Source organism: Zootoca vivipara, chromosome 4 (assembly GCF_963506605.1).
Source record: "Zootoca vivipara chromosome 4, rZooViv1.1, whole genome shotgun sequence".
NCBI lineage: Eukaryota > Metazoa > Chordata > Lepidosauria > Squamata > Lacertidae > Zootoca > Zootoca vivipara.
Genome location: NC_083279.1, coordinates 94282886 through 94307516, shown reverse-complemented (window position 1 = coordinate 94307516; position 24631 = coordinate 94282886). Strand labels below are relative to the sequence as shown.

At 47.5% G+C, this 24631-nt stretch overlaps 1 protein-coding gene across 1 annotated transcript in view; it reads left to right on the top strand.

Moving 5' to 3' along the window:
• MYO7A (myosin VIIA) overlaps positions 1-24631 on the top strand; it is a 159395-nt gene that overhangs the window by 57511 nt on the left and 77253 nt on the right. The window contains exons 8-15 of the mRNA XM_060273921.1: positions 171-284; positions 1957-2110; positions 4919-4995; positions 7202-7321; positions 9149-9291; positions 10351-10561; positions 12904-13039; positions 15144-15250. Of these exons, the coding sequence (XP_060129904.1) occupies positions 171-284; positions 1957-2110; positions 4919-4995; positions 7202-7321; positions 9149-9291; positions 10351-10561; positions 12904-13039; positions 15144-15250 (1062 nt within the window). The remainder of the gene's footprint in view (positions 1-170; positions 285-1956; positions 2111-4918; positions 4996-7201; positions 7322-9148; positions 9292-10350; positions 10562-12903; positions 13040-15143; positions 15251-24631) is intronic.

The window sequence follows — 24631 nt, the reverse complement described above, 5'->3', positions numbered from 1 at the left end:
GTCATGTTTGATGTTTTATTATGTTTTCATGTCTTGGAAGCCGCCCAGAGTGACTTGGGCAACCCAGCTAGATGGGCAGGGTAGAAAATAATAATAATAATAATAATAATAATAATAATAATAATAATAATAATAGAGCTTTACTCCCCCCCCCCCCGTTTCTCTTTCAGGCCCAGGATGAGAGAAATTACCATGTCTTTTACTGCATGCTGAAAGGAATGACGCCAGAACAGAAGAAGATGCTTGGACTTCGGAAAGCAGGAGACTATAACTACCTCTCAATGGTGAGGGCAAAGCCATTTTAAGATTAAAGGGGATGGGTTTTCACTGGTATCTGAGGCCTGGTTTTCACTGAGGTAAGCCTCTGTCTGTGGACCGTGCCATTTCAGACCCCAGACAGGAGCTCACACAATGGAAAACTCCTCCATACCAAGAAAAGAAAATACCTGCACTTAGAAACCTAGCATGTCAGGGAGAGGGAGGGTAGGCTAGGTTGCTTCTTCCTGGCATGCCGTTCTAGATCTCCACATGCAGGGAACTTCCTATGGTTACTCTGTGCATGCTCAGAAGCGCACCCACTCAGCATTGTGACGTTTGCCAAAGACCTTTCTCTCTCCCCCCCCCCAAGCCTTTCCAAAATCAATCTTCTTTATGTTTCTGCTGTTTTAAGACTCTCCTTGGTTTTTTAGTGGTTCTTTGGCTCCACTCTAATGATAATAATAATAATAATAATAATAATAATAATAATAATAATAATAATTTATTATTTATACCCCGCCCATCTGGATGGGTTTCCCCAGCCACTCTGGGCGGCTTCCAACAGAAATATTTAAATACACAAATTTCTTAAAGATTAAAAGCTTCCCTAAACAGGGCTGCCTTCAGATGTCCTCTAAAAGTCTGGTAATTGTTTTTCTTTTTGACATCTGGTGGGAGGGCATATTCCACAGGGTGGGTGCCACTACCAAGAAGGCCCTCTGCCTGGTTCCCTGTAACTTGGCTTCTCGCAGCAAGGGAACCGCCAGAAGGCCCTCGGCGCTGGACCTCAGTGTCTGGGCAGAGCGATGGAGACGCTCCTTCAGATATACTGGACCGAGGCCGTTTAGGGCTTTAAAGGTCAGCACCAACACTTTGAATTGTGCTCGGAAACGTACTGGGAGCCAATGCAGGTCTTTCAAGACCGGTGTTATGTGGTCTCGGCGGCTGCTCCCAGTCACCAGTCTAGCTGCCGCATTCTGGATTAATTGTAGTTTCTGGGTCACCTTCAAAGGTAGCCCCACATAGAGCGCATTGCAGTAGTCCAAGCGAGAGATAACTAGAGCATGCACCACTCTGGTGAGACAGTCCGCGGGCAGGTAGGGTCTCAGCCTGCGTATCAGATGGAGCTGATAAACAGCTGCCCTGGATACAGAATTAACCTGCACCTCCATGGACAGCTGTGAGTCCAAAATGACTCCCAGGCTGCGCACCTGGTCCTTCAGGGGCACAGTCACCCCATTCAGGACCAGGGAATCCTCCACACCTGCCCGCCTCCTGTCCCCCACAAACAGTACTTCTGTCTTGTCAAGATTCAACCTCAGGTGTTATAATCCCTCCATACAACACTAACATGCTTGCAATGGGAAAGCCTTGCAGAACAACCAGTAAGGCCTAAGAAATCCATTATTATTGTGGCAAGAAATTGTTGAAGAAATCCCAGCTGCATTAAACTCCTAGTAGCCCTTAGTAATGACTTGCTGTTTATTTGATGGTTTCTGCTTGCTGTTTTTAGTTGTCATTCTTTCATATCGTCGCCTCTTTGAAGAGCCTTCGAGATGAGATGCACTTATTTTTGTCCTTGCAAAATAATAAGAATAAGAAGCCGATTAGGCTACAGATGTCCAATATTGTGCGCCACCTGGCACAAGTATTTCTGCTCCTTGTTGATGGCTCATTGATCCATCTCATCTTCATTAGGGCAACTGCATTACCTGCGACGGCCGAGACGACAGCAAAGAGTACTCAAACATCCGAGCGGCAATGAAAGTCCTCATGTTCACCGACACGGAGAACTGGGAGATCTCCAAGCTCCTGGCTGCTATCCTGCACATGGGGAACTTGCGGTATGAAGGTAGTATGCCCGGCAAAGAGTTGGATAACGGCGGCAAATTGGATTTCCCCAGAGAGACAGTTAAATTTAATATTGTTGCAGCTGGCGGGTTGCCAAACCTTTTGTCAGGCTAGTTGTGTGCCAGTGAATACCTGATCTCTCACATGATATAGGGCATGAATGCCATTTCCCCCCACCTATGCTCTCCTATGAACTGGATATTGCAAAATGGCACAAAACATCAATGATCTCTGCTCTAAAGGAACCTTGAATCCAAGTAGCAGCAAATAGCTGCCAAGTCTCCCGTTTTTCGCGGGAAACCCCGGATTTTAATCCGTTTCCCGCTGTTATCCCGAATAGGAAAAAAAAATCCCGTAAATCCCCCGATTTTCTACCTGCCAGGGAGGCTCCTTCTGCGCATGTCTGGAAATGCCGCTCTGCCCATGTCTGGGCACTGGAAATCAGGCAGAGCGGCACCAGAAGTCGCTTCTACGCGTGTCTAGAAGCGACTTCCGGTGCCGCGCCGCTGCTGATCCCAGATTTTTCAACGGGAGACTTGGCAGCTACGTAGCACCACCCTCAGAGCTTCTCACTGCTTGGAGACCACATGGCAATATTTGTGTGATGCATCGTGGAGGCTGGTATGTGTGAAATGATGATCGCCTAAACAGTACTCACTGCGAATTCTGTTTTCAGAAGGTGTGAGGAATGCCTATGCGGCAAAATGAGCCTTGGTGAATGGTGGGATGGTCTAGCTTGATAACAACAACAACAACAACAACAACAACAACAACAACAACAAATTAATTATTATTATTATTATTATTATCTATACCCTGCCCATCTGCTGGGTTTCCCCAGCCACTCTGAATGGCTTCCAACAAAATATTAAAATACAATAATTCATCAATTATTAAAAGCTTCCCCAAACAGGGCTGCCTTCAGATGTCTTCTAAAAATCAGATAGTTGTTTATTTATTTGACATCTGGTGGGAGGGCATTCCACAGGGCGGGTGCCACCACCGAGAAGGCCCTCTGCCTGGTTCCCTGTAACTTTGCTTCTCGCAGTGAGGGAGCCGCCAGAAGGCCCTCAGCGCTGGACCTCAATGTCTGGGCAGAACGATAGGAACCAAGTGTGCTGTTTTGAGGTTGTTCGTAACCTTTGGCTTAGTTCTCTGTGAGGTGATAAGTCCGTACAGCGGTGAGGGGGAATGAGATGGTGGAATGCTCCATAACATACATTCACACTGTAGGAATGGTGTGGATAGCAGGAGAGGATATATTGATTCAATATTATCCTTCCTCACTCACGCTAGTGAGCTAGTAGCAGAGCACATTCCCTTGCCCATTGCTGGAAGCAAGTTGATGGATTCGTTAGAATCATATAAGTCAGGCATCCCCAAACTGTGGCCCTCCGGATGTTTTGGCCTACAACTCCCATGATCCCTAGCTAACAGGACCAGTGGCCAGGGAAGATGGGAATTGTAGTCCAAAACATCTGGAGGGCCGAAGTTTGGGGGTGCCTGATATAAATTAAGCAATCTAGCCTGGCTTGTAAATTTCCCCCTTAATTCCCTCTTAAAAACAATAACGACACAACAGTCATGTTTAAAAGTAATGATAAAGCTTACTTGCATTCAGTTCACAGTATTGAGCAGGCTTTATCTTGCAGTTACAGGTCCATTTGTAGAGACAAGAAGTCTGAGCTAGGCCTCAGACTTTCTACCTTGTGGCTTCCATCCTCTGTAAGGATGAGCCATGTACTGCTGGCTAAGAGCCAGCAGAGAGGAAGATGGCAAGAGAGCAGCAAAGGAGCTGAAAGAGAGGAAGATGGCTGCATGACTGGCATTTATAGGGTCTGCTAGGGTCATGCCCACCTACCTGGTCACACACGGGGGGGGGGATGCTCCAGAGCAGGTGTGGCAGGAAGTGTGGAGCAACATTCCTGTAAGGGGGAGGGCTTATAGGGAACAGCCCCCCCTCGTCAGGTCGAGTTCCTCGCAGAGCAGCAAGTCCAGCAGCGGATCAGATTACAGGAATCAGGAAGTAGAGAGGGAGGGGAGAGGCTCTGACAGCATGTGAGAGCCTCAACACCGAGTAGAGAAGGAAGCAGCTGGGGAGGAAATGACGGGATTGGCCAATGGAGAGCAGTCAGAAGGACGGCCCTTCCCCCAGACGCCTGAATTGAGGCGCATGGCACCCTGTAGGGCAAGAGGGAGGCGCTTTGGGGTTCCCAAGCTCTTATGTTGGGCGCGAAACAGAAAGAAGCCATTGTGAGGTTCTGACTCGAACTAAGCAGACATGTTTTCCAGACTCTTTGTACTGTAAATAAGATGCACAATTAAAAAACACTTTAAAGACAAGGAGGTGTGGAGCGTCGTTACTCAAGAGTAGCCGCAAGAACCTCTGACAATTCCCCTGTGCGTCCACTCTAGGAAACAAAAATATTGAATTTGACTGCTTCAGTGAACGATACATCCCACATACACACAAAAAATACAGCTACAAAGGGTTGTATACAATCTCTTCTCCCCCAGTAGTGTGAGAGCCCTTTCACTAATGAATAGCAGGGTTTAAAGGCTGGTAAACGAAGGAATCCAACAGCTGTGCCTGCAGATTCTTGTTGTGAAACAGCTGATCCTTGCCGTGCATCTTGACGCAAAACAATCATCGGTAAGGTGCTTGTCTTTTCCCTTCCGCAACGTTCTGCCAGTGAAACGATTGTGCTGCTAGTTGACTTCAAATGTTAGATGCGACCCGTAAGAATGTTAGATGCTCTTGTATCAACCGTTTTTGCAACCATCTTTTCTCGGATATTGCCTCACACAGCTCGGACCTATGACAACTTGGATGCCTGCGAGGTGGTTCAGTCTGCATCGCTGATCACTGCGGCTTCGTTACTAGAGGTGAGCTGAACATCTCCCTTCCTTGTCTGGCTTGCTTGTTCTTCGGAGGGGGGGTGGTCTATGGAACGGATGCACAGAAAGGAGAACAGAAGTGATGGTGCCTGGGAAAGAAAATCACCCTGAACTTAAGTGAAATGAAATTGAGGTCGCAGGATCCTGTTGCGATTCACGGGGATAGTACCAGACAGTGAGCTGGTAGGGCATGGCCTCTGGACCCACAGACTCAATGTGGTCCCACAAAAGAGAGAAAAACACTATGCGGATGGAGACACGCTTGAGCTTCTCTCTACGAGGGAGTGTGGCGGTGGCTGATGAAATGCCTCTCCACACCCTGAATTGCTTGGGTAGGTGATGGAGGGGAAGGGAGGAACATGTTTTTCTAGAAAAAGAGGTGCCAGAACTCACCACGAACGCTGTTATGTATTCAGTGGTCTGTGTTTGCCTGAGCTTGAGTCTGGACTAAGGATTCTGATTCGATACATGATATCCAATCACAGACCATTTCAGGATTGGGGCCTCTGCCATTGGCCCTTAAACTCTGAATTGTGATTTGCAGCTTGGAAGTTTAGACAGCCAATCATGTTGGGAGTGGGAGTGGCCCAGGCCTTCAGAAATGTATATAAGCAGTTGCTTTGCCCCTGTTGTTGAGTTCTGTGTTCAATACAGTGGTATCTTGGGTTACGAACTTAATTCGTTCCGGAGGTCCGTTCTTAACCCAAAACTGTTCTTAACCTGAGGCGCACTTTTGCTAATGGGGCCTCCCACTGCCGCCGTGCGACCAGTGCACAATTTCTGTTCTCATCCTGGGGCGAAGTTCATAACCCGAGGTAGAACTTCCGGGTTAGCGGAGTTTGTAACCTGAGGCGTTTGTAACCCGAGGTACCACTGTAAAGGTTCTTGCTGTTATCACTGTGTCTTGCCTCGTGGGAACCCACCTACACTTCAAACGCCTCCCTTGTTCTCTTATGGCAACGGCACCCACCTGAGAGGTGCCCAAACTGAGTTCCAGTAAGTTCTGACTGGGGGGAAAAACCCTGGATGCATGCACAATTTTGTGGCCCAGTCTGCTTTCCTTCTCTTTTGAACACAGAAGCCATGTTGTGTTATGCCTAAATGGCCTCGGTCCAGTATACCTGAAGGAGCGTCTCCACCCCCATCGTTCTGCCCGGACACTGAGGTCCAGCTCCAAGGGCCTTCTGGCGGTTCCCTCCCTGCGAGAATCCAAGTTGCAGGGAACCAGGCAGAGGGCCTTCTCGGTAGTGGCACCCGCTTGTGGAACGCCCTCCCATCAGATGTCAAAGAGAAAACAGCTACCAGATTTTTAGAAGACATCTGATGGCAGCCCTGTTTAGGGAGGCTTTTAATGTTTAATAGATTATTATTATTTTTTCTGTTGGAAGCCGCCCAGAGTGGCTGGGGAAGCCCAGCCAATAGGCGGGTATAATAAATTATAATAAATTATTATTATTATTATTATTATTATTATTATTATTATTATTATTATTATTATGCCCCGCCCACACAGCAACCAGTTTAGAATGTGCCATAGCCCCACAATAGCCATGTTGTGTTATGCGATACTGATAATGAGGCATTTTGTGTTGTGCCACGCCTCCTTCCTGATTGGTGCCCTCGACACATTTTGCAAAATTCTAAACAGGTGCCAGTGGCCCCAGAAAACCCCTGATGTAGATGCTGTACTTCTGCAGTTCTTATGATTCCCCCACAGCGTTCTGACGTCTCCCTCATGTTTCTCAGTGGTTCCCCTTTAGCTACAAAGCAGCCTGTCCTCACCCACCTAAGTTTGTTGTTGAAAGTCGGGGGTGAGGCGATAGATCATAGAATCATAGAATCGTAGAGTTGGAAGAGACCACAAGGGCCATCCAGTCCAGCCCCCTGCCAAGCAGGAAACACCATCAAAGCATTCTTGACATATGCCTGTCAAGCCTCTGCTTAAAGACCTCCAAAGAAGGAGACTCCACCACACTCCTTGGTAGCAAATTCCACTGCCGAACAGCTCTTACTGTCAGGAAGTTCTTCCTAATGTTTAGGTGGAATCGTCTTTCTTGAAGTTTGAATCCATTGCTCCGTGTCCGCTTCTCTGGAGCAGCAGAAAACAACCTTTCTCCCTCCCCCACATGACATCCTTTCATATGCTCAGATCAAAGCTGCAGGGGGCAGTGAATGGCTTTTATTTCCAATGCAGGTCGACCCACAGGACCTAATGAACTGTCTCACCAGCCGGACTATCATCACAAGGGGGGAGACCGTCTCCACCCCTCTCAGCATGGAGCAGGCGCTGGATGTCAGGGATGCCTTCGTAAAGGTAAACTCACTCCCATCTCTCTCTTATTTATTTTCTAAAATTTGCACACCGCTTGATGTAGGGGCGGGTGGAATGTCAAAGCGGTTTACAAAACACTCAAGTTTGTGGGTTTCCCTGGAGCAGGTTGAAATTATGTAGGGATATTAAAGAATTCAAGGATAAGAAACCTAAATGAATTCTATCATCAGTTTCTGTCTACATGAAATCTAAGGGCTGCGGGTGGCGCTGTGGCTTAGGCTTGCCGATTAGAAGGTCGGCGGTTCAAATCCCCACGACGGGGTGAGCTCCCTTTGCTCTGTCCCAGCTCCTGCCAACCTAGCAGTTCGAAAGCACACCAGCGCAAATAGATAAATAGGTACCGCTGCGGCGGGAAGGTAAATGGTGTTTCTGTGCACTCTGGTTTCCATTATGATATCCCGTTGCACCAGAAGCGGTTTAGTCCTGCTGGCCACATGACCCGGAAAGCTGTCTGGGGATAAACGTTGGCTCCCTCAGCCTGAAAGCAAGATGAGCACCACAACCCCATAGTCGCCCTTGACTGGACTTAACCGTCCAGGGGTCCTTTACCTTTTACATGAAATCTAATGGACATGAGGCCACTTGTCAACAAAATCCATTGCATAAAAATGGGAGCTGACAAGAAGAGACAATATAAAAGTCATTGAAACTGAGCGCCAGGTGTAAAAATTCTGCTATGCAGTAACAGAAGTAGATAGAGCCACAAAATGGAAATCCATTTATTTATTTCGACTATTTGTGCAATGCTTCGTCCCAATTGCCTCTAACGTATCTCAAAATAATATTTCCTCAGCATGTGAAGTACCATCAGTGCCGGATTTACGTAGAAGCTAAACAAGCTCTAGCTTAGGGCACCACACTCTTGGGGGGCCTCCCAAAAAATTAAAGGAAAAAACAAACTGGATGGACATTTCCAAAATATAAGTTAAAAAATAAATAAAACAAAACATACATACAGTTGGAGCTTAATAATTATTTCACTCTTAATATACTTCTTCTTAATTGTATTTCAGTTCAACAGTTACTTTGATAAAATACATATTTTGTTATGTGCAAATGGCTTTAGATACCTATTAGGTCCATAAATTACTATACAGCATACAGTGGAACCTCGGTTTACGAACACCTCGGTTTACAAATTTTCGGTTTATGAACGCTGTGGACCCATCTGGAATGGATTAATTCACTTTCCATTACTTTCAATGGGAAAGTTCGCTTCAGTTTATGAACAGACTTCCGGAACCAATTACACCCATGCTTCGGGTTAAGTACGCTTCAGGTTGAGTACTCCACGGACCCGTCTGGAACGGATTAATCCACTTTCCATTACTTTCAATGGGAAGGTTCGCTTCAGTTTATGAACAGACTTCCGGAACCAATTGTGTTCATAAACCGAGGTACCACTGTATATTCAACACAAAGAACAGTGACAATTTGTTGTTGACAAAGGACAGCTGGACATATAAAGGGCCCCATTACCTTCAGTAGCTTAGGGCCTCATCAAACCTCAATCCGGCCCTGAGTACCATGCAATAATCTGAATGGAAATAAAAACTCTACACAATACACAGAGTATTCTTACAATTCTTCAGTCATCCTTTAGATAGCTGAAATGCCAGCATAAGATGCTCTTAATGCTCTTCAATCAGATAAAAATAAAAAATGCACATGGTAAAATTCTGGATTCCAATTATCGTGAGTAGTTCCTATCCCTGGGCAAGCAAGAGGCATGTTGAAGAACCAAAGCTTTTGAGGCAAGCTATAAAATAAATGGCATTTACTTCCCTTCCCTTTCTCCAACCTTTCCAGGGAATCTACGGAAGGCTTTTCGTGTGGATTGTGGAGAAGATCAACGCTGCCATTTACAGACCTCCTTCCCACGAACACAAAAGTGTGAGGAGATCCATTGGACTCCTTGATATCTTTGGGTTTGAGAACTTCACTGTGAACAGGTACAGGAGCGAGAAATGTTCAGCAAAAATCTGCTGTGGTAGCTGGTAGAAGGGTGCAGAGATACTGTTGGGGTGTGTGTGTGTCATCCATCCATCAGTGCCCAGGATGTAGAAGGAAAAGTGAGGCTCAATCACAGTGAGAACCTCTTTGTAACTCTGTCAGAGACTAGGCTGAGGAGTACTGCTCTGATGATGAATGGTGGGAGCCTTCCCCTCCCCTTGCTCCTGATCAGGATCCTGAATCTTCCCAGGAGCAGTGGGGCAGTATAGATTTGGAACAGCGGTTTGCAGAGGGGCATAGTTCTAAAGACAAAAGTTGGGAAGCACTGGGGGGTGAACAGCAAAGTGAGGAAGAACTGGAAGAGAGAGAGAGCTAACCGACTCTCTCTCTGGAAAGATAGCAGCATACCAGTCCATGGTCACATCGCACAGATAAGGTGGCTGCACAAAAAGCACAGTGGTTGTGAGATCAGGTTGCAAGATGCGGAAGTGACTAGGGGGGAAGTGGAGGAAAACCTTAATTGGGAACACCTTCATTCCGAGAATGGCTGCTTTGTTTTTTTGCTGTGATCATTAAAGACTCTCGATATGGTAAGCGACTCTTTTCGCTTATCTATGGCCAAAAGGGAGGAAGAAGTCAAGTCCCCGAAGCCTGACACTCTCCTTTGTTTGGATTTGAAGAGAAGGGGGGGGGGTGTCCAATCCAGGCACCTAATGAAAGTGATCGTGTTTAAAGAGGGATGTTCAATGTAGGACTCATGCTCTGCCTAATGGTAGGGCTGGCCTTATGCTGGAGTGCACAAGGGGTGTCAACACTGAAAAGGCCCTGCTTCTGGTAGACCTGGCGAGGGCACCCAGAAGAGGGCCTCAGATGTTTGAATTAAGTACATGGGTATATCTGGGAGAAGGGGGTCCTTCAATTCATCCCGTTGGGTATTAATTCTTAGCAAAATAATAATAATTCTTGCATCTGTTACCAAATTATTCCTGAGCTAATTAAAAAAAATAAATCTGTTTCTGTATTTCCCTCATTGATGATGCTTGTTATCCCTCCCCCAGTTTTGAGCAGCTGTGCATCAACTTTGCAAACGAGAACCTCCAGCAATTCTTCGTCCGCCACGTCTTCAAGCTGGAGCAGGAGGAATACAACCTGGAGAACATTAACTGGCAGCACATTGAGTTCACCGACAACCAGGATGCCCTCGACATGATTGCCATCAAACCGATGAACATCATCTCACTCATTGACGAGGAGAGCAAATTCCCCAAGGTCAGGATTCAGAACTTGTGTGTTGGATTGAGGGAAGACCTCCTTCTTTCCGACACTCGCTCTCACCGGTGCTGAAATCAGCAGTTACTGCACTCAGGTCCATCAGAAACCTGCAAGAAGGATCTGATTGCAATAACTCCCTCTGCTGATTTCAGCACTCGAGAGGGTCTGTAAGGAAGAAGTCTTTCAGATATTTGAGGCCAGCATCATCTGGGACCTTAGCACCGATGTGAGCTGTTTTATGAGATCTAAACAGAACCCTTCCCACAGCCCCCAATGTCTCCTCCTCTCCAGGGAAGCCGGTGGCGCTGTGGTCTAAAACACTGAGCCTCTTTGGCTTGCTGATCGGAAGGTCAGCGGTTCGAATCCCCGCAACGGAGTGAGCTCCCGTTGCTCTGTCCCAGCTCCTTCCAACCTAGCAGTTCGAAAGCAAGCCAGTGCAAGTAGATAAATAGGTATCGCTACGACAGGAAGGTAAATGGCGTTTCTGTGTGCTCTGGTTTCCATCACGGTGTCCCGTTGCACCATGCTGGCCACGTGACCCGGACAGCTGCCTGCGGACAAACGCCAGCTCCCTTGGCCTGAAAGCAAGATGAGCGCTGCATCCCCATAGTCGCCTTTGACTGGACTTAACCATCCAGGAGTTCTTTACCTTTACCTCCTTTCCAGGGTTCCCACACACACACACAAGCAATTAGAGACTGTGGCTGATTGAGTGCCTTTGCTCCTTTCACTTCATGCCTCTCCTGGTCCTGGGACATCAGAGGGAAGGGGAGCTTGTTGTAGCAAGAGGGGGAGACACCTGTGGCTGTTCACCAACCAGACCCATATCTGCTTCTTGACCCCTCCTCCACTTCTGCCTCTGCTTCTGGACTGCTCTCTGCCATGGGCTCTACCCATAGCTGCCAAGTTATCCCTTTTTTAAAGGGATTTTCCCTTATGCTGAATAGGCTTCCTCACGAGAAAAGGGAAAACTTGGCAGCTATGGCTCTACCTGCTCACTAAGGCCTGTTACCCATTCATCTTCCAACACCTCCTCCTCCTCCCAAGTCTTCTCCTTCTGACCACTCATCATTGAACTGCCACCACTCCCCAGGCTCTGAGCCTTCTTCCCTTCAGGGTTCCCCAGCTGATTCTTCCCACCCTTCCTCTGTGTCCAACCAGTCCATGCCACGAGCTAGCACATAAATTTGCATATGCAGACACGGATCATTGCCCCCTTGAAAGAAGGTCATCCAAATTTTAAATTAAATGAGATTAGAATGGTTGGTAAATAGTGAAAACTGTAAAGATGGAGCTGACAAATGAAAATCAACAAAGGGGGGGGGGGGTCTGGGGAAGCCCAATAGACAATGTTTAGGAAATTAGATGAGATTTGAATTTTTGATGTTATGTGTTTTGTTTTTATTTTTATCATACGCTGTGGTTTTTTTTCTTCTTCTGTTTTTTCTTTTTTTTGTCATTATTTTTATTTTATTTTTTATTTTTTCTTACCGTTTTTGAATGTTAATGTTAGACAACAGCTGGGTGGATATTCGCCTGTTCCTATCCTTGCCATCCTGGGACCTCTTGGTGGCAGAGGGAGGTTCAGGGGGGAAGGGGGGGGTGGATAGAGACCCAACTATAAAATGAACCACATTTGATTGCCTCCCTCTCAGGGGGTTCTCTTGTGGGAGGAGAGGGCTCTGGGAGGGGGGTAGGAGAATGTGAAAAATATGTTATGTAAGTGTATGGTCTTTGTTATTATGTAAAATCTTATTATGTAAAATCAATAAAAAAATTAATTAATGAAAGAAGGTCATCCAGGTAGTATAATGTAAGAGGGAGGGATTATAGAGAACCCCCCCCTCTCATGAGGAGCAGTCTGTCTCCAAGCAGTCATGAAAGCACAGGGTCTGAAGGGGTGAGTCAGGAGACGTAGAAGGAGTGCCAGGGCTCTGGCAGCATTGGAGAGCCCCTGCTCCACAGGAAGGAAGAGAGAGCAGTGGGAAGGGTGGACAGGGAGAAGGCAGACTGTAGACCCTTCCCCCCCCCCGACACCGGTATTGAGGAGGAGGAGAAAGGGGAGGAGATTCACTGTCCCGAGGCTTTTATGTTGGTCAAAGTCGCGAAAAGGGGCAGTGCCGGATTCTGATACGGAATGAGAAGACATGAAACCGACAGCTCACTACACTGTAAATAACGTGCACCAATAAAGACTTTTAAAAGACAAGTATGTGGAAGGTCGTTACTCAGGAGTAGTCTTAACAACCCTGACATATAAGATACAAGGAGGGTTCGGTGGAGAAAAAGGAAGATCAAACTGATCATGATTGTGGCCTATTGTGTTCTAATTGATATAGGGAACCGACACAACCATGCTGCACAAGCTGAACTCCCAGCATAAGCTCAACACCAACTACATCCCTCCCAAAAACAACTACGACACCCAGTTTGGCATCAACCACTTCGCTGGAGTCGTGTACTATGAGACGAAAGGTACGTCAAAGTCACAGAATCATAGAGTCTTAGAGTTGGAAGGGACCCCCAAGGGTCATCTAGTCCAACCCCCTGCAATGCAAGAATCTTAGCTAAAGCTTCCATGACAGGTGGCCATCCAACCTCTGCTTAAAAACCTCCAAGAGTCCACAACCTCCCGAGGGAGTCTGTTCCACTGCCAAACAGCTCTTACTGTCAGAAAGTTTTTCTGCGTGCCTGGACGGAGTCTCCTTTTCTGCAACTTGAAGCCATGGGTTCGAGTCCCACCTTCCAGAGCAGCAGGAGTCTGCAGGTGTGAGGCAGCTGCCTGTGTGCAGTATCTGAACGACCTGTTTTTGATACTGAGTCCCCATCAGGAAGCAGTCGAAAACTTACCCTGTGCCCACCATGAGATGGAACGGGCTTCAGACTTGAGTATATTGTAATGCGCTCTCCCAATCTCTGTGCTGTGAGAGAATCCTGGGGGTTCCAAGCTCTTACTCTGGATTCAGCTTCCTTGGAATGAAAGTCAGCGGAGAGTGTGGTGTTTTTAAGATATGTGGTTTTATTTACACCTATATGCAACCTGAGCACAAGATGGAGGGCTCGTGGCATTAACAGCTAAACAGATCTTGCTTTTCAATTGGTCACAGCCTGGAATCCAGCACAGATCAAGCAGATGTTGGTGGCAAAGGGGAAAAATAAACATATAAAAGGTGAATTCCCTGGATGCCAAGATCCAGGTGTGGGGCAAGTGCTCTTTGGTGAGAGGATGCCAGCAGAGATTTAAAAATCACAAAATGCAGCAAAGTAAAGCATGGAAATATAGGCTGTTAGACCTTTAAAATATGCCCTTGTGAGTTCCTTCCAAAGTTTCCCTCTTCCCCCAGCATAGAAAAAGATCACACATTCGGTAAGTTAAGAATGGTTTACAGTACTTACACACTCTCCAAAAGTCAGATTCATGTGCTTTTACATACATCAGTCAGAAACTGTTGCACAGATAGTAAAACTTGGCTTAGTTACAGTGTTGAAAGTTCCTAAATTATTAGTATAGGAAGAGCCATGCGGTCTGAGCTTGGAGCAACCACATTGAGCTTCTCAGGCAGACTGATGGGGAATAATTACCTTCCTCCCAAGATGAGGAGTGACCTAGCTAAACCTGGCAGGACAGCTTACTCTATGGCATTAACCCCTTCGTGCATTAATTAAACTGAAGCATATTGCTTATATGAGGCTGGCTATCCCACAGCATGCTAGCTTAGTCGATAAGAGCAGGAGACTCTTAATCTCAGGGTTGTGGGTTCAAGCCCCACATTGGGTGAAAGTTTCCCACATTGCAGGGGGTTGGACTAGATGACTCTCGTGGTACCTCCCAACTCTGTGATTCTATGCTTCTTGGTCTCTCAGTTTCCAGCCTGCTTCTAGCTCAACTCTCACACGCTACATTCCTCTTGTTCTGTCCACCTGACAGATAGACAGGGTGCGGGGAGGAGGCCCACCCATTCATTCTATGGCATGATTATGCTAATTGTGGCACTTAACTAGTCAGCCACAACCCATAGCTGCCAAGTCCGGATCGTAAAGATCCGGGATCGGCAGCGCGCGCATGACCGGAAGTTGCGTGACGCAACTTCCGGTGGCGCTTCGCCCTTCTATGGGCACCAGAAAATGGCGGCGCCATAGAAGGGCGAAGCGCCACCGGAAGTCGCGTCACGCAACTTTCGGTCATGCGCGGAAGCGACTTCCAGCGCCGGTGCCGCCATTTCCTGGTGCCCATAGAAGGGCAAAGCGGCACCAGAAAAATGGCCGCCGGGAAGAAGCGAATTTAAGGGACAATGCCGGGATTTTTCGCCAAACGGGAGACCGCCAGGAAACGGTGAGAAAAAAGGGGTTTTCCCGGCGGATACGGGATACTTGGCAGCTATGCCACAACCATTGCCAGGACATAGGAGCTGGTTTTGCGCTCTTGCTCCTCATACTTTCTACCCTGCACAGAGACATGATCCCAGGAACCGGAAGGGACTCAGAGCATCATGCAGACTGACCTACCCACCCCCTCCCAAAAAAACCTCAGAGCAGTGTAAATAATTCTGGGCTCATGCTGTTGTCTTCTCCACTGCAGGATTTTTGGAGAAAAACAGGGACACACTTCATGGAGACATCATCCAGCTGGTCCACTCCTCGAGGAACAAATTCATCAAACAGATCTTCCAGGCCGATGTAGCCATGGTAATAAATCTCTATTGTGGAGGGGTAGGGTGAGTTGTCGGGTGCGGAATAGGAACATGGGCAGAGTACCTCTGAATGCCAGTTGCTGGGAACTACAATTGGGCAGGAGTGCTGCTGCATTTGGGGGTCTTGCTTTTGGGCTTCCCATTGGGTCATCCGGCTGAGAACAGAATGCCAAACTGGGTGGTCCTTCGGACAGTTCCGCCAGGACCCTTTGTACATTCTTGATACCCAATTCTTTGCACAAACTAAAGGGCCCACCACATAAAAGTATCTGTGTGCAATTCGGCATCCATTTAAAAGCATACCAGCCTCATAGAGTATAAAAGGAAATACAAAGGGTTAACCGAGGCAGAGAGCATTTCCTTCTTTTTGGAAAATCGAATGCGGCTAAATATTCTCTAATTCAGGATTTCCCAAACTTCAGTCTCCAGCTGTCGTTGGACTCCCATCATCCCTCGCTAGCAGGACCAGTGGTCAGGGATGATGAGAACTGCAACCCAAAAAACAAAAACAGACCCAAGTTTGGGAAACCCTGCTTCAATTGACAAAGCTGCTACAAGAAGCCCTTTTATCATTGCAGATCCTGGTTTTTTTGTGTTTTGAAGAACACATTGAATTTTTTCATAATGGCTGGGGGGAGATGATCATTCTCCAGCATTTATTGCTAAAGCTATCCCTTTCCCATGTCTTTGTACCGCCACATGCAACTGATGTTGAAATTAACCCCAGTTTTCCTTTGGCCGGTGCTGCTAGTTCTGAAACGGGAGCTGCAATATTTATTTTATTCCTTGCATTTATTTTCCACCTTTTTCTCCAAGGAGCTCAAGGTGATGTGCATTGTTCTCCCTGCTCCTCATTTGATCCCCACAACAATCCTGTGAGGTGGGTTAGGCTGAGAGAGGCAGTGACTCGCCCAAGGTCGCCCAGTGAGCTTCTTGGTTGAGCTGGCATTTGAGACCTAGTCTCCCAGCCCTCAATCTGACACTCTAGCCACTACACCACAACTGACCTTAATCAATCCATCCATCAATCAATCAATCAATCAATCAATCAATCAATGTTAGATAAGTCACTTCAAAACATTTTGATGGCCTGATAACATGTGCTTGATTAATCAAGCTGCAAATTTTAAATGCCTCCTTTGAGCATCATCTATAAACATTCTTCTTCCTGCAATTCTATACCTTTTTCTTGCATGCAAATTTATACCTATTAATCAGCTAAGTCGCCCAACCAGCTAAGATTTATTCAGTCAGGTGACAGCCATACTTGAAACCACAGAAGGCGAGCTCTTGTGATGTTCATTTTATGTTCCTGGTTTAGTGATGTGTGCATGGTTGGGAATGTGCAATGTGTTTGGTTTTTTTTTTAAAAAAAGGCAGATTCTACCTTTTGCTCTGGGATGCCTGCCCTCTGGCAGCTCCCCCTGCCTGGCATATGGGTGGCCATGGGACCTGAAGGGATTTAAGTCTCTTTGTGCATGCGGATGGCCAGAATTGGGCATGCTGGCATGATATGAGCGCATCCACCGTCTCCCAAACCATCGTGCAGCCATGCTCAAAAATTCCAAGGCAAAGGGCATACTTGCGATTAGAGACCAGCAGAACCAATGCTTTAGGAAAGTTTCACTTGATCCTTTTCCTAAGCCAGGATGGCCTCTGTAAAGGGAAGAGATGCAGCCTGTTTAGGCAACCCGTGTGCCTATTCATTCCCCCTGGATCGAGGGGACACAGGTGACGCTGTGGTCTAAACCACTGAGCCTCTTGGGCTTGCCGATCGGAAGGTCGGTGGTTCGAATCCGTGCGACGGGGTGAGCTCCCGTTGCTCTGTCCCAGCTCCTGCCAACCTAGCAGTTCGAAAGCACACCAGTCCAAGTAGATAAATAGGTACCGCTGTAGCGGGAAGGTAAACGGAGTTTCCGTGCGCTCTGGTTTCCGTCATGGTGTTGCGCCAGAGGCGGTTTAGTCCTGCTGGCCACATGACCCGAAAAGCTGTCTGTGGACAAACGCCGGCTCCCTCGGCCTGAAAGCGAGATGAGCGCCACAACCCCATAGTCGCCTTTGACTGGACTTAACCGTCCAGAGGTCCTTTACCTTTTACCTTTACCTTACCCTCTGGGTTCTATTATTTCTCCCAGCTCTTGTGCACCTCCTGATCCAAAAACACAAGCAAAGGGCACCAAGTCCGTCTTCCCCAGTATGAACCAGAAAAAGAGGCTTTCATTTGGAAGATATGGCTGGATAGCTCAGTTGGACAGAGCGTGGTGCTGATAACTGCAAGGTTGCAGGTTCGATCCCCGTATGGGACAGCTGCATATTCCTGTATTGCAAGGGGTTGGACTAGACGATCCTCGGGTCCTTTCCAACTCTATGATTCTATATGATTCTCCCATGCTGGACCCACTCCAATTTGCTCATGTCTTGGCTAATGCCTGGGGGACCTTTGTTTAAACCATTGTTGCTCTAATCAGGCTGATGAACAAGGGGTTATAGATCCCTATACAGGCTGATGAACAAGGGGTTATAGATCCCTATACAGGAGTACCATCAGCTCTACTCAATTGCAGACAGTGGCCAACTCCCCTATTTACTTGCATCTTGGCTGCTTTATTCCCCCCTCCCTTTATTTATTATAATATGTATATACCGCTGCATTGTAAAAATACACCATAGTGCTTTGCAGCAATATGAAAGCATAAAACCAAACAATAAGATAATAAAAGTTAAATACCTTCTTGGTAGTGGCACCCGAACTGTGGAATGCCCTCCCATCAAGGACATAAATAATTCTACAACTTTTAGAAGATGCCTGAAGGCAGCCCTGTATAGGGAAGTTTTTAATGTTTCATGTTTTAATATGTTTATATATCTGTTGGAAGCTACCCAGAGTGGCTGGGGCAACCCAGTTAGATGGGCAGGATACAATTAGTAGTAGTAGTAGTAAACATAAGTTAAAAACAAACATCAATAGGCCATTGTGGAGGATGTATTCTTAATTGCCTGCATGAGCCGGGCAGAATAGGAAAGTTCTCAGCAGGTGTTTAAAAGTTGGCACAGAAGGAGCCTGCCGAATATCTAGTGGCAGGGAGTTCCACAGGATTGGGCTGATAACCCTGAAGCCTTGGTTTCTCGTTGTTGTCAAACGAGCCTCCCCAACTCGGGAACCGGCCAAAGACACTCCTGCTAACACTTTGGAGAAACAAAGGGAGGCCTTTGTAAAAATCTTTGTTGCTGGAGAGGAAGAGGCTAACAAGCCCTTTGCACACTGGGTGGGCCTTCCATCCTTACTCAGTTGGAGAGAGCTTCCAACACCCCTGTTTGCTTGCATCTTGGCCGATGCCTGGGCGGGCCTTTGCTTAAACATTTGTTGCTGGAGAGGAAGGGGTTAACGAGCCCTTTGGCCCCGCACAATTGTCAGTGGGTGGCCCTGCTTAGTTGATGACACTGTCAACATTTCTTTTTAAAAAAACCAGCCGCTGAGCAGGAGCCTTAAGTGTCACTTAAGATGTGACTCTTAAAACACCTCTTAAGCACAGGGAGGTCAGGAGGTGCGGCTTAAGCGCATGGCTGAGAAAGGGAGCATGGAAGGGGCTGCTCTAAATCAGAAAGGTAAGGCTCCCCACAGCCTTTTTGCATGGTGGGGATGATGCAGAAGAGTAACGCATATAAGGAGATAGAGAGCTAGCTCAGTGTTAAGAGGTCAGGGGTCGGCTCTTTGCCGGCGCATCAAATCCCTCGACTGAACAGCTTAAAGGCAAAGGTCGTGTTCAGGTGCCATAGAGGGAACAGCTTCAACAGGAATAAAAGAGACAGCGCCTCTGGATTTTGAGCCGGCAGAGCATTAAAAAAGCCAGATTGAAAGGAAGCAATAAGAACTAGGGATGCGATGCATGCCTGCTTTTGTTTCCCAAAGTCAAACTCACCTATTCGTAGCAACTCTAGTAGTTACTTGGCATTTGCTTTACAGTGTTTGCAGCATTTTAGGTGCATTGTCACTCTGTTATCCTTACAACATAGCTGCCAAGTTTTCGCTTTTCTCGCGAGGAAGCCTATTCAGCATAAGGGAAAATCCCTGTAAAAAAGGGATAACTTGGCAGCTATGCCTTACAAGCACCTTGTCAGTATTACCCCCTTACAGGGGTGTACCCAGGATCAAAACTGGGGGGGGGGGCAAGAGAGGGGAAGAGAAGGAAGGAAGGAAGGAAGGAAGGAGAGAGAGAGAGAGAGAGAAAGGAAGGAAGGAAGGAGCTCCCGTCCCCCCCCCAGCTCAGGCTGCTCCTCCCCCCTCCCATGTTCCTGTCGCTGGCTGCAGCCGCGGAGAGGGTGAAAACAGCCCGATTTCCATAACCCACAGCGACTTTTCCCCTTCAGTTTTTGGAGGGAAAAAGTGTGGGTTATGGTCCGTAAAATACGGTATTATAATTTTTTTTGCTTCTGGGGGGGGGCAGCTGCCGCCCCCCTGCCCCTCGCTGGGTATGCCCATGCCCCCTTATTGAGGACTAGCTGTTCCCGGCCACGCGTTGCTGTGGCTCAGAAAGAGAAAGCATGTTCTGTTAGATCCCCCCACCCCAGCCCAACCCATTCATCCTCCCCAAAGACACGGCCCTCCTCCACTCAGCACCCTCGTTCCTCACCCCAGACGTCACGACACCTCTCTCTCTGGTCCCCCCGCTGCGTGATGTCATCTTCCTCCCGCGTGATGGCACCCGTCACCCTCACCCTGACCCCTCTCTCTCTTCCACCCCCCATACCCCATGTGCATCTTGGGAAGGGCCTGACCTGTTCCCCTGGCTGGGCAATGTTATTGTGATGTCAGAGATAGTCTGTAGCTGTGCTGCTTTGACATCTAGCAGATGGCGATGTTATTCTAAAAAAGCATGTTTTTACCTGTCACAGGTGAGACATCTATATAATCTAGGTACAGTATATAAAAACACTGGTGTACGGTGTGGCAATGTTGTGTCAAATTTTCAAAGCAATCAGTCAAGCACTTTCAGAGATTATCAATTTTGAACAAGGTTATCTTTACATTTTTATTTATATAGATGGAGGCCCAGCCTTCTCCAATATTCTCCTATTTCAAGGGAGCAGGCTGGACTCGGGTCCCCCCGGATCATCTCCAGTGGTTTTGCCGAATCCAAAAACGGTTGATTTCCCCATTGTGTTTGATCTTCCACACAACATAACAGTGTGGAAAACTCATGGAATATAGCTCGTGATTAGCGCTCATTTCTTGTTATTTGATTCTGGAAAATCGCCATGTGAAGCCCCTTTAACCTGGCAAATTGCAGGAGTAAAGCAACGTGATTTGGGGCAGAATACCAGCATGCAGGGCTCTCTTTTTTTCAGCTGGTGCTCACTGGAATTCGGCACCTCTCAGGTGGGCACAATTGCCATTCTAAGAGAACAAGGGAGAAGTTCATGGTGAGCTCTGGCACCTCTTTTTCCGGAGAAATAGCGCTGGTAAGGAGCATTTGAAAACAGAAGTGCTAGTACTATTATCAGGGAAACAAATGCAATATTCCCCATGGGCAAGCGCACCCTTGGTCCCTGGCAGGGATAGGACCTTCTTGGTAGCAGCACCCAGGAATTGGAAGCCTCCCCGATTTCCAGACCTTTCTGTCCACCCACTTGAGTGGCCTTCCAGTGTCTAGTGAAAGCCATCCACTTCCATCAAGCCAATGGCTTTTATTTTCTCCTCATCTGCTGTTTAACTGGTGTTTTCTTTCCTTGCCGGCCTGTGTGTGTGAGAGAGTGTTTGTGCATTGCTCAGATTTTGTTATTCCAATATGCATGCTTTGCAGTCTGTGTTCATTTAGGCACTTTCTATTTTATTCGATGATATGCTCTGCTTTTGACTCCTTTGGGCAGAAAAGCAGCAATAAATGTCAGGAAGGGGGGGGGGACCCTAAGATTTGTGGTTCCCTAACAACCTCAGTTAAAAGACGGGAACTTTGGTAAGAGGAGAAAGATCTCTCTGTGCTTGAGACCTTGGAGAGCAGCTGCCTGAATTTTTTGCCTGAATTTCTCCTACTATACATAATTTTTTAACTGATATTTTCACTAATCCACACATATCTGCAGGGGAGTTTCCCCTGCTATAATGCATGACATTTTCGCTTAATAAGTGCATTGATGTGCAGGGCTGTCTTAAGCATATGCGGCGCCAGGGTGCAAAGCATAGGTGCCAACTCCCAGATTGAAAAATCCGGGATCGGAAGTCGCGTTGCGACCAGAAGTCGCGCTGCGGCCATTTTGGAACTGGGCAGAGCAGCACCGGAAGTCGCTTCTACGCATGCTCTGCCCATTTCCAAAATGGCTGCAGCACCAGAAATCGCTTCTGCGCATGTCCAGAGACTTCAGACATGTGCAGAAGGAGCCTCCCCGGGCCAGTAAGAATCCGGGGGATTTACAGGGGTTTTTAAAATCCGGGCTGCCAGCGGGAAACGGCTGGGAAAACGGGGGTTTCCTGGGGAATACAGGAGACTTGGCAGCTATGGTGCAAAGATCCGCCCAGCACCCCCGCTCCTAGGTTGCCCAGTCCCAGGTGCACAGGAGAGCAGAGCCGGCCAGCCGCTTCAGCGACTTGCTGGCTTGGTCGCCCCCGAACTCACAGCGCAGTGCTGCCTGCAGCAGAAGAGCCCACCATGGCACTCGACCGACGGGCGGGCTCTTCCCTGGACTCAAATCTCGGGCCCTGGACTCTCAGCCTGGCGCCCCTGAGAACCCGGCACCCGGGTGCCCCGCACCCCTAGCGCCTATGGGTAAGACGGCCCTGTTGATGTGCACACTTAAATAGAGGCGTTTTGACCCTTGTGGGGCTTGAAAGGATGTGGAGTTCAGCACAGGCTTAAAATGTGATCATTCAGGCCTGGGCACAACTGACCTCTGGGAAGTCCAATCATTGCTACTTCTAAGCCACCCAGTGCCCATCAGAAGTTGTGTGCACTGGAAGTAAACAAACATGAGCCAAAAACATCCAGAACACCCTTTTTACTTTTCAATCATGAGGCCACGCCAAGGCTGTTGCTAAGCTGGTTGTTTCTTGGCTATGCAATTCCCAGGAAATGTCTCCCTGGCCCCCACTTTCCCCACTATAACTGTCTATCCAGCTAGTAAATACCACTGCATATATTCTATTCCAAGTTGCACCTTTCTATAGCTATTGCAGCCAGATCGACTGAAGAGTTTTAAAGCAGCGGTTCCAAACCTTTTCGGGCTATAAACTCATTCCCAATGTCCCCTTGCAAAAAGTGCTGTTCAGAATAACGGTTTGCACAACCCGCTAAGGACTGCAATAATGCAGCAAAATCCAAAACAGTAAGGATCCATTGCACACCTGTTTGAAAATTGAAGTTATGTAGTTTTAACTAATCCAATAAAATGGATGAACTTGGTCCAGCGTCACCAGCTTTTCAAAGTCACTGACACCTTCAGCTCCTCCCTTGCTGCCCTCTTGGTAACCCCCCCCCCCCGGAGGGTGGTACAACCCACTTGGGGAACAACTGGTTTAAAGCATAAAAGAGGTTTCAATTGTATCTAATTGGCAGGGTGGGAGGGATATGGTAACCCTTGTGTGAGAGTAGAGGGTCTCTATGTTTGTCTATGATACACTGGATGGGAGAGATCTTAACTGTGGTGGAACCTTCATATGTCAGGGGTGGCATTGATGTTGGGGTGACCAGGTCTGTAAAGACTGATGTATATGGCTGGATCAGCCCCTGCCCAATGCAAATTTTTGCAGTTGCAAAAAGGGAGTGGGGAATAATGTATACATAGAGCTGGGTCTCCATTGCATCCCGATGAGGACGCAAATTGCCTGCTCCCCAGTCATCACTGATCATTTGAGGAGTGGGGTGAGGTTGATAACCCCTTGCCCAACCTCAGATGGTGTGCACAAGTTAGTTGAGATGGGGGACTGTGGGTCTTGAGTGTATGCAACTTTGTGGGGTGGCTACATCCAGTTTGGGCAACATCCATCGCTTGGATATTTGCCTCCAAGGCATCAGCCAACAGGGAATGCAACGCTGGGGCCAAAAACGAGTATAGCCACCCATATTGTGCAAGAAAAATATCACTGGGTATCAATTGTCAGGCGGTGGGCAAATTGCCAGAAAGACACCCTCTGCCACATCCCACTAAATCTAACCTGGCAGCAGCAGTAGCAAAGGCTGTTGAGATTGTTCTCATTAGCAACAGCACTTGGTAGGGGCAATATGATGCTTGGGAGCTGCTAGTTTCCCAAGGCTCCCGAGTCCTTACTGAGGACCCGGGAGCCATGAGATTCTACAGATCCCAGGGGTCCCAGTGTTCAAGATGCTGTCGCTGGAGCATTCAGGGGTCCTGGGGTCTGAAGGATGGGCTGGATCTGTGGGGCTTGTATTTATTGGATGTGGGGGTGGGGGTGGAGATAAGTTTTGTGATCAGTCAGCACACAGAAAATAAGCAGGCTCTCGGTTACTGCTTGAAATCCAAATTCTATGAAAGCTGCTTGCTGCAATGAGCCAATCTGATGCCTGATCAGATGCACACAACTTCTACCACTCCACTGCAAAGGATGAAGAATAAAGAAAAAAAAGTTTGCAATTTTATACTAAAATCTTTGCACACTGGGACAGATCCGCCTCCGTCTGTTCCAATTCATTTTTGCTGGGGCTCAACCATAAGTCTGCTCTATCCCATTTTATGCAGAATTATTCAAAGAATGAACCGAAAATTGTACACATTATATTATCTGCAGCAATGCACACCTTTTTTTTGTATGCATGCCCCCCAAATGCATATTTTTCAATGCTCTTCAATGAGCCTTTGAGTTAAATACACAGAACAGTAAAATGTGTGTTTTTGTGGACGCTATTTTGAGCAGCAAAACTGTGACGCAAAATCCAGAGGAGTGTGTAGCCTCCGACCAATTGGATTCCTCCTCTATTCAGAAGTGGGGTGAAGCCACTGCTCTAGCTTCCAAGTGGGTGTGCCATTGCTTCTTACTGAGGGGGGTGGGAATTGGTGCAGTGCAAACACATCCCCAGGAGTGCCAAATTAGTTCCCGCAGCGTATTTGCACTGGGAGTGTTGAATTCCAATGAAAAGGAAATGGGAGCGGAAGATGCTGGGGTTTGCTTATTCCCCCGGTGTCCAGAACAGAAATCAACCCAGCGAAATAACTACATTAGTGAACATGATTTTGCAGCGGAAGGCGATCTGCAGCAGAATGGAAACAGAGTTGCGTGCAACGAATGCAGCACGCAACGATATCTTCTTACATCCCTAGTTTGCACTGCACCAACCTCCCCACCACCTTGTCCATCCTGCTAAGCAGCCATGGCCCCCACCCTTGCAGGGAAGCTAGCATAGCAGCTGAAACCCACCCCACCCCACCC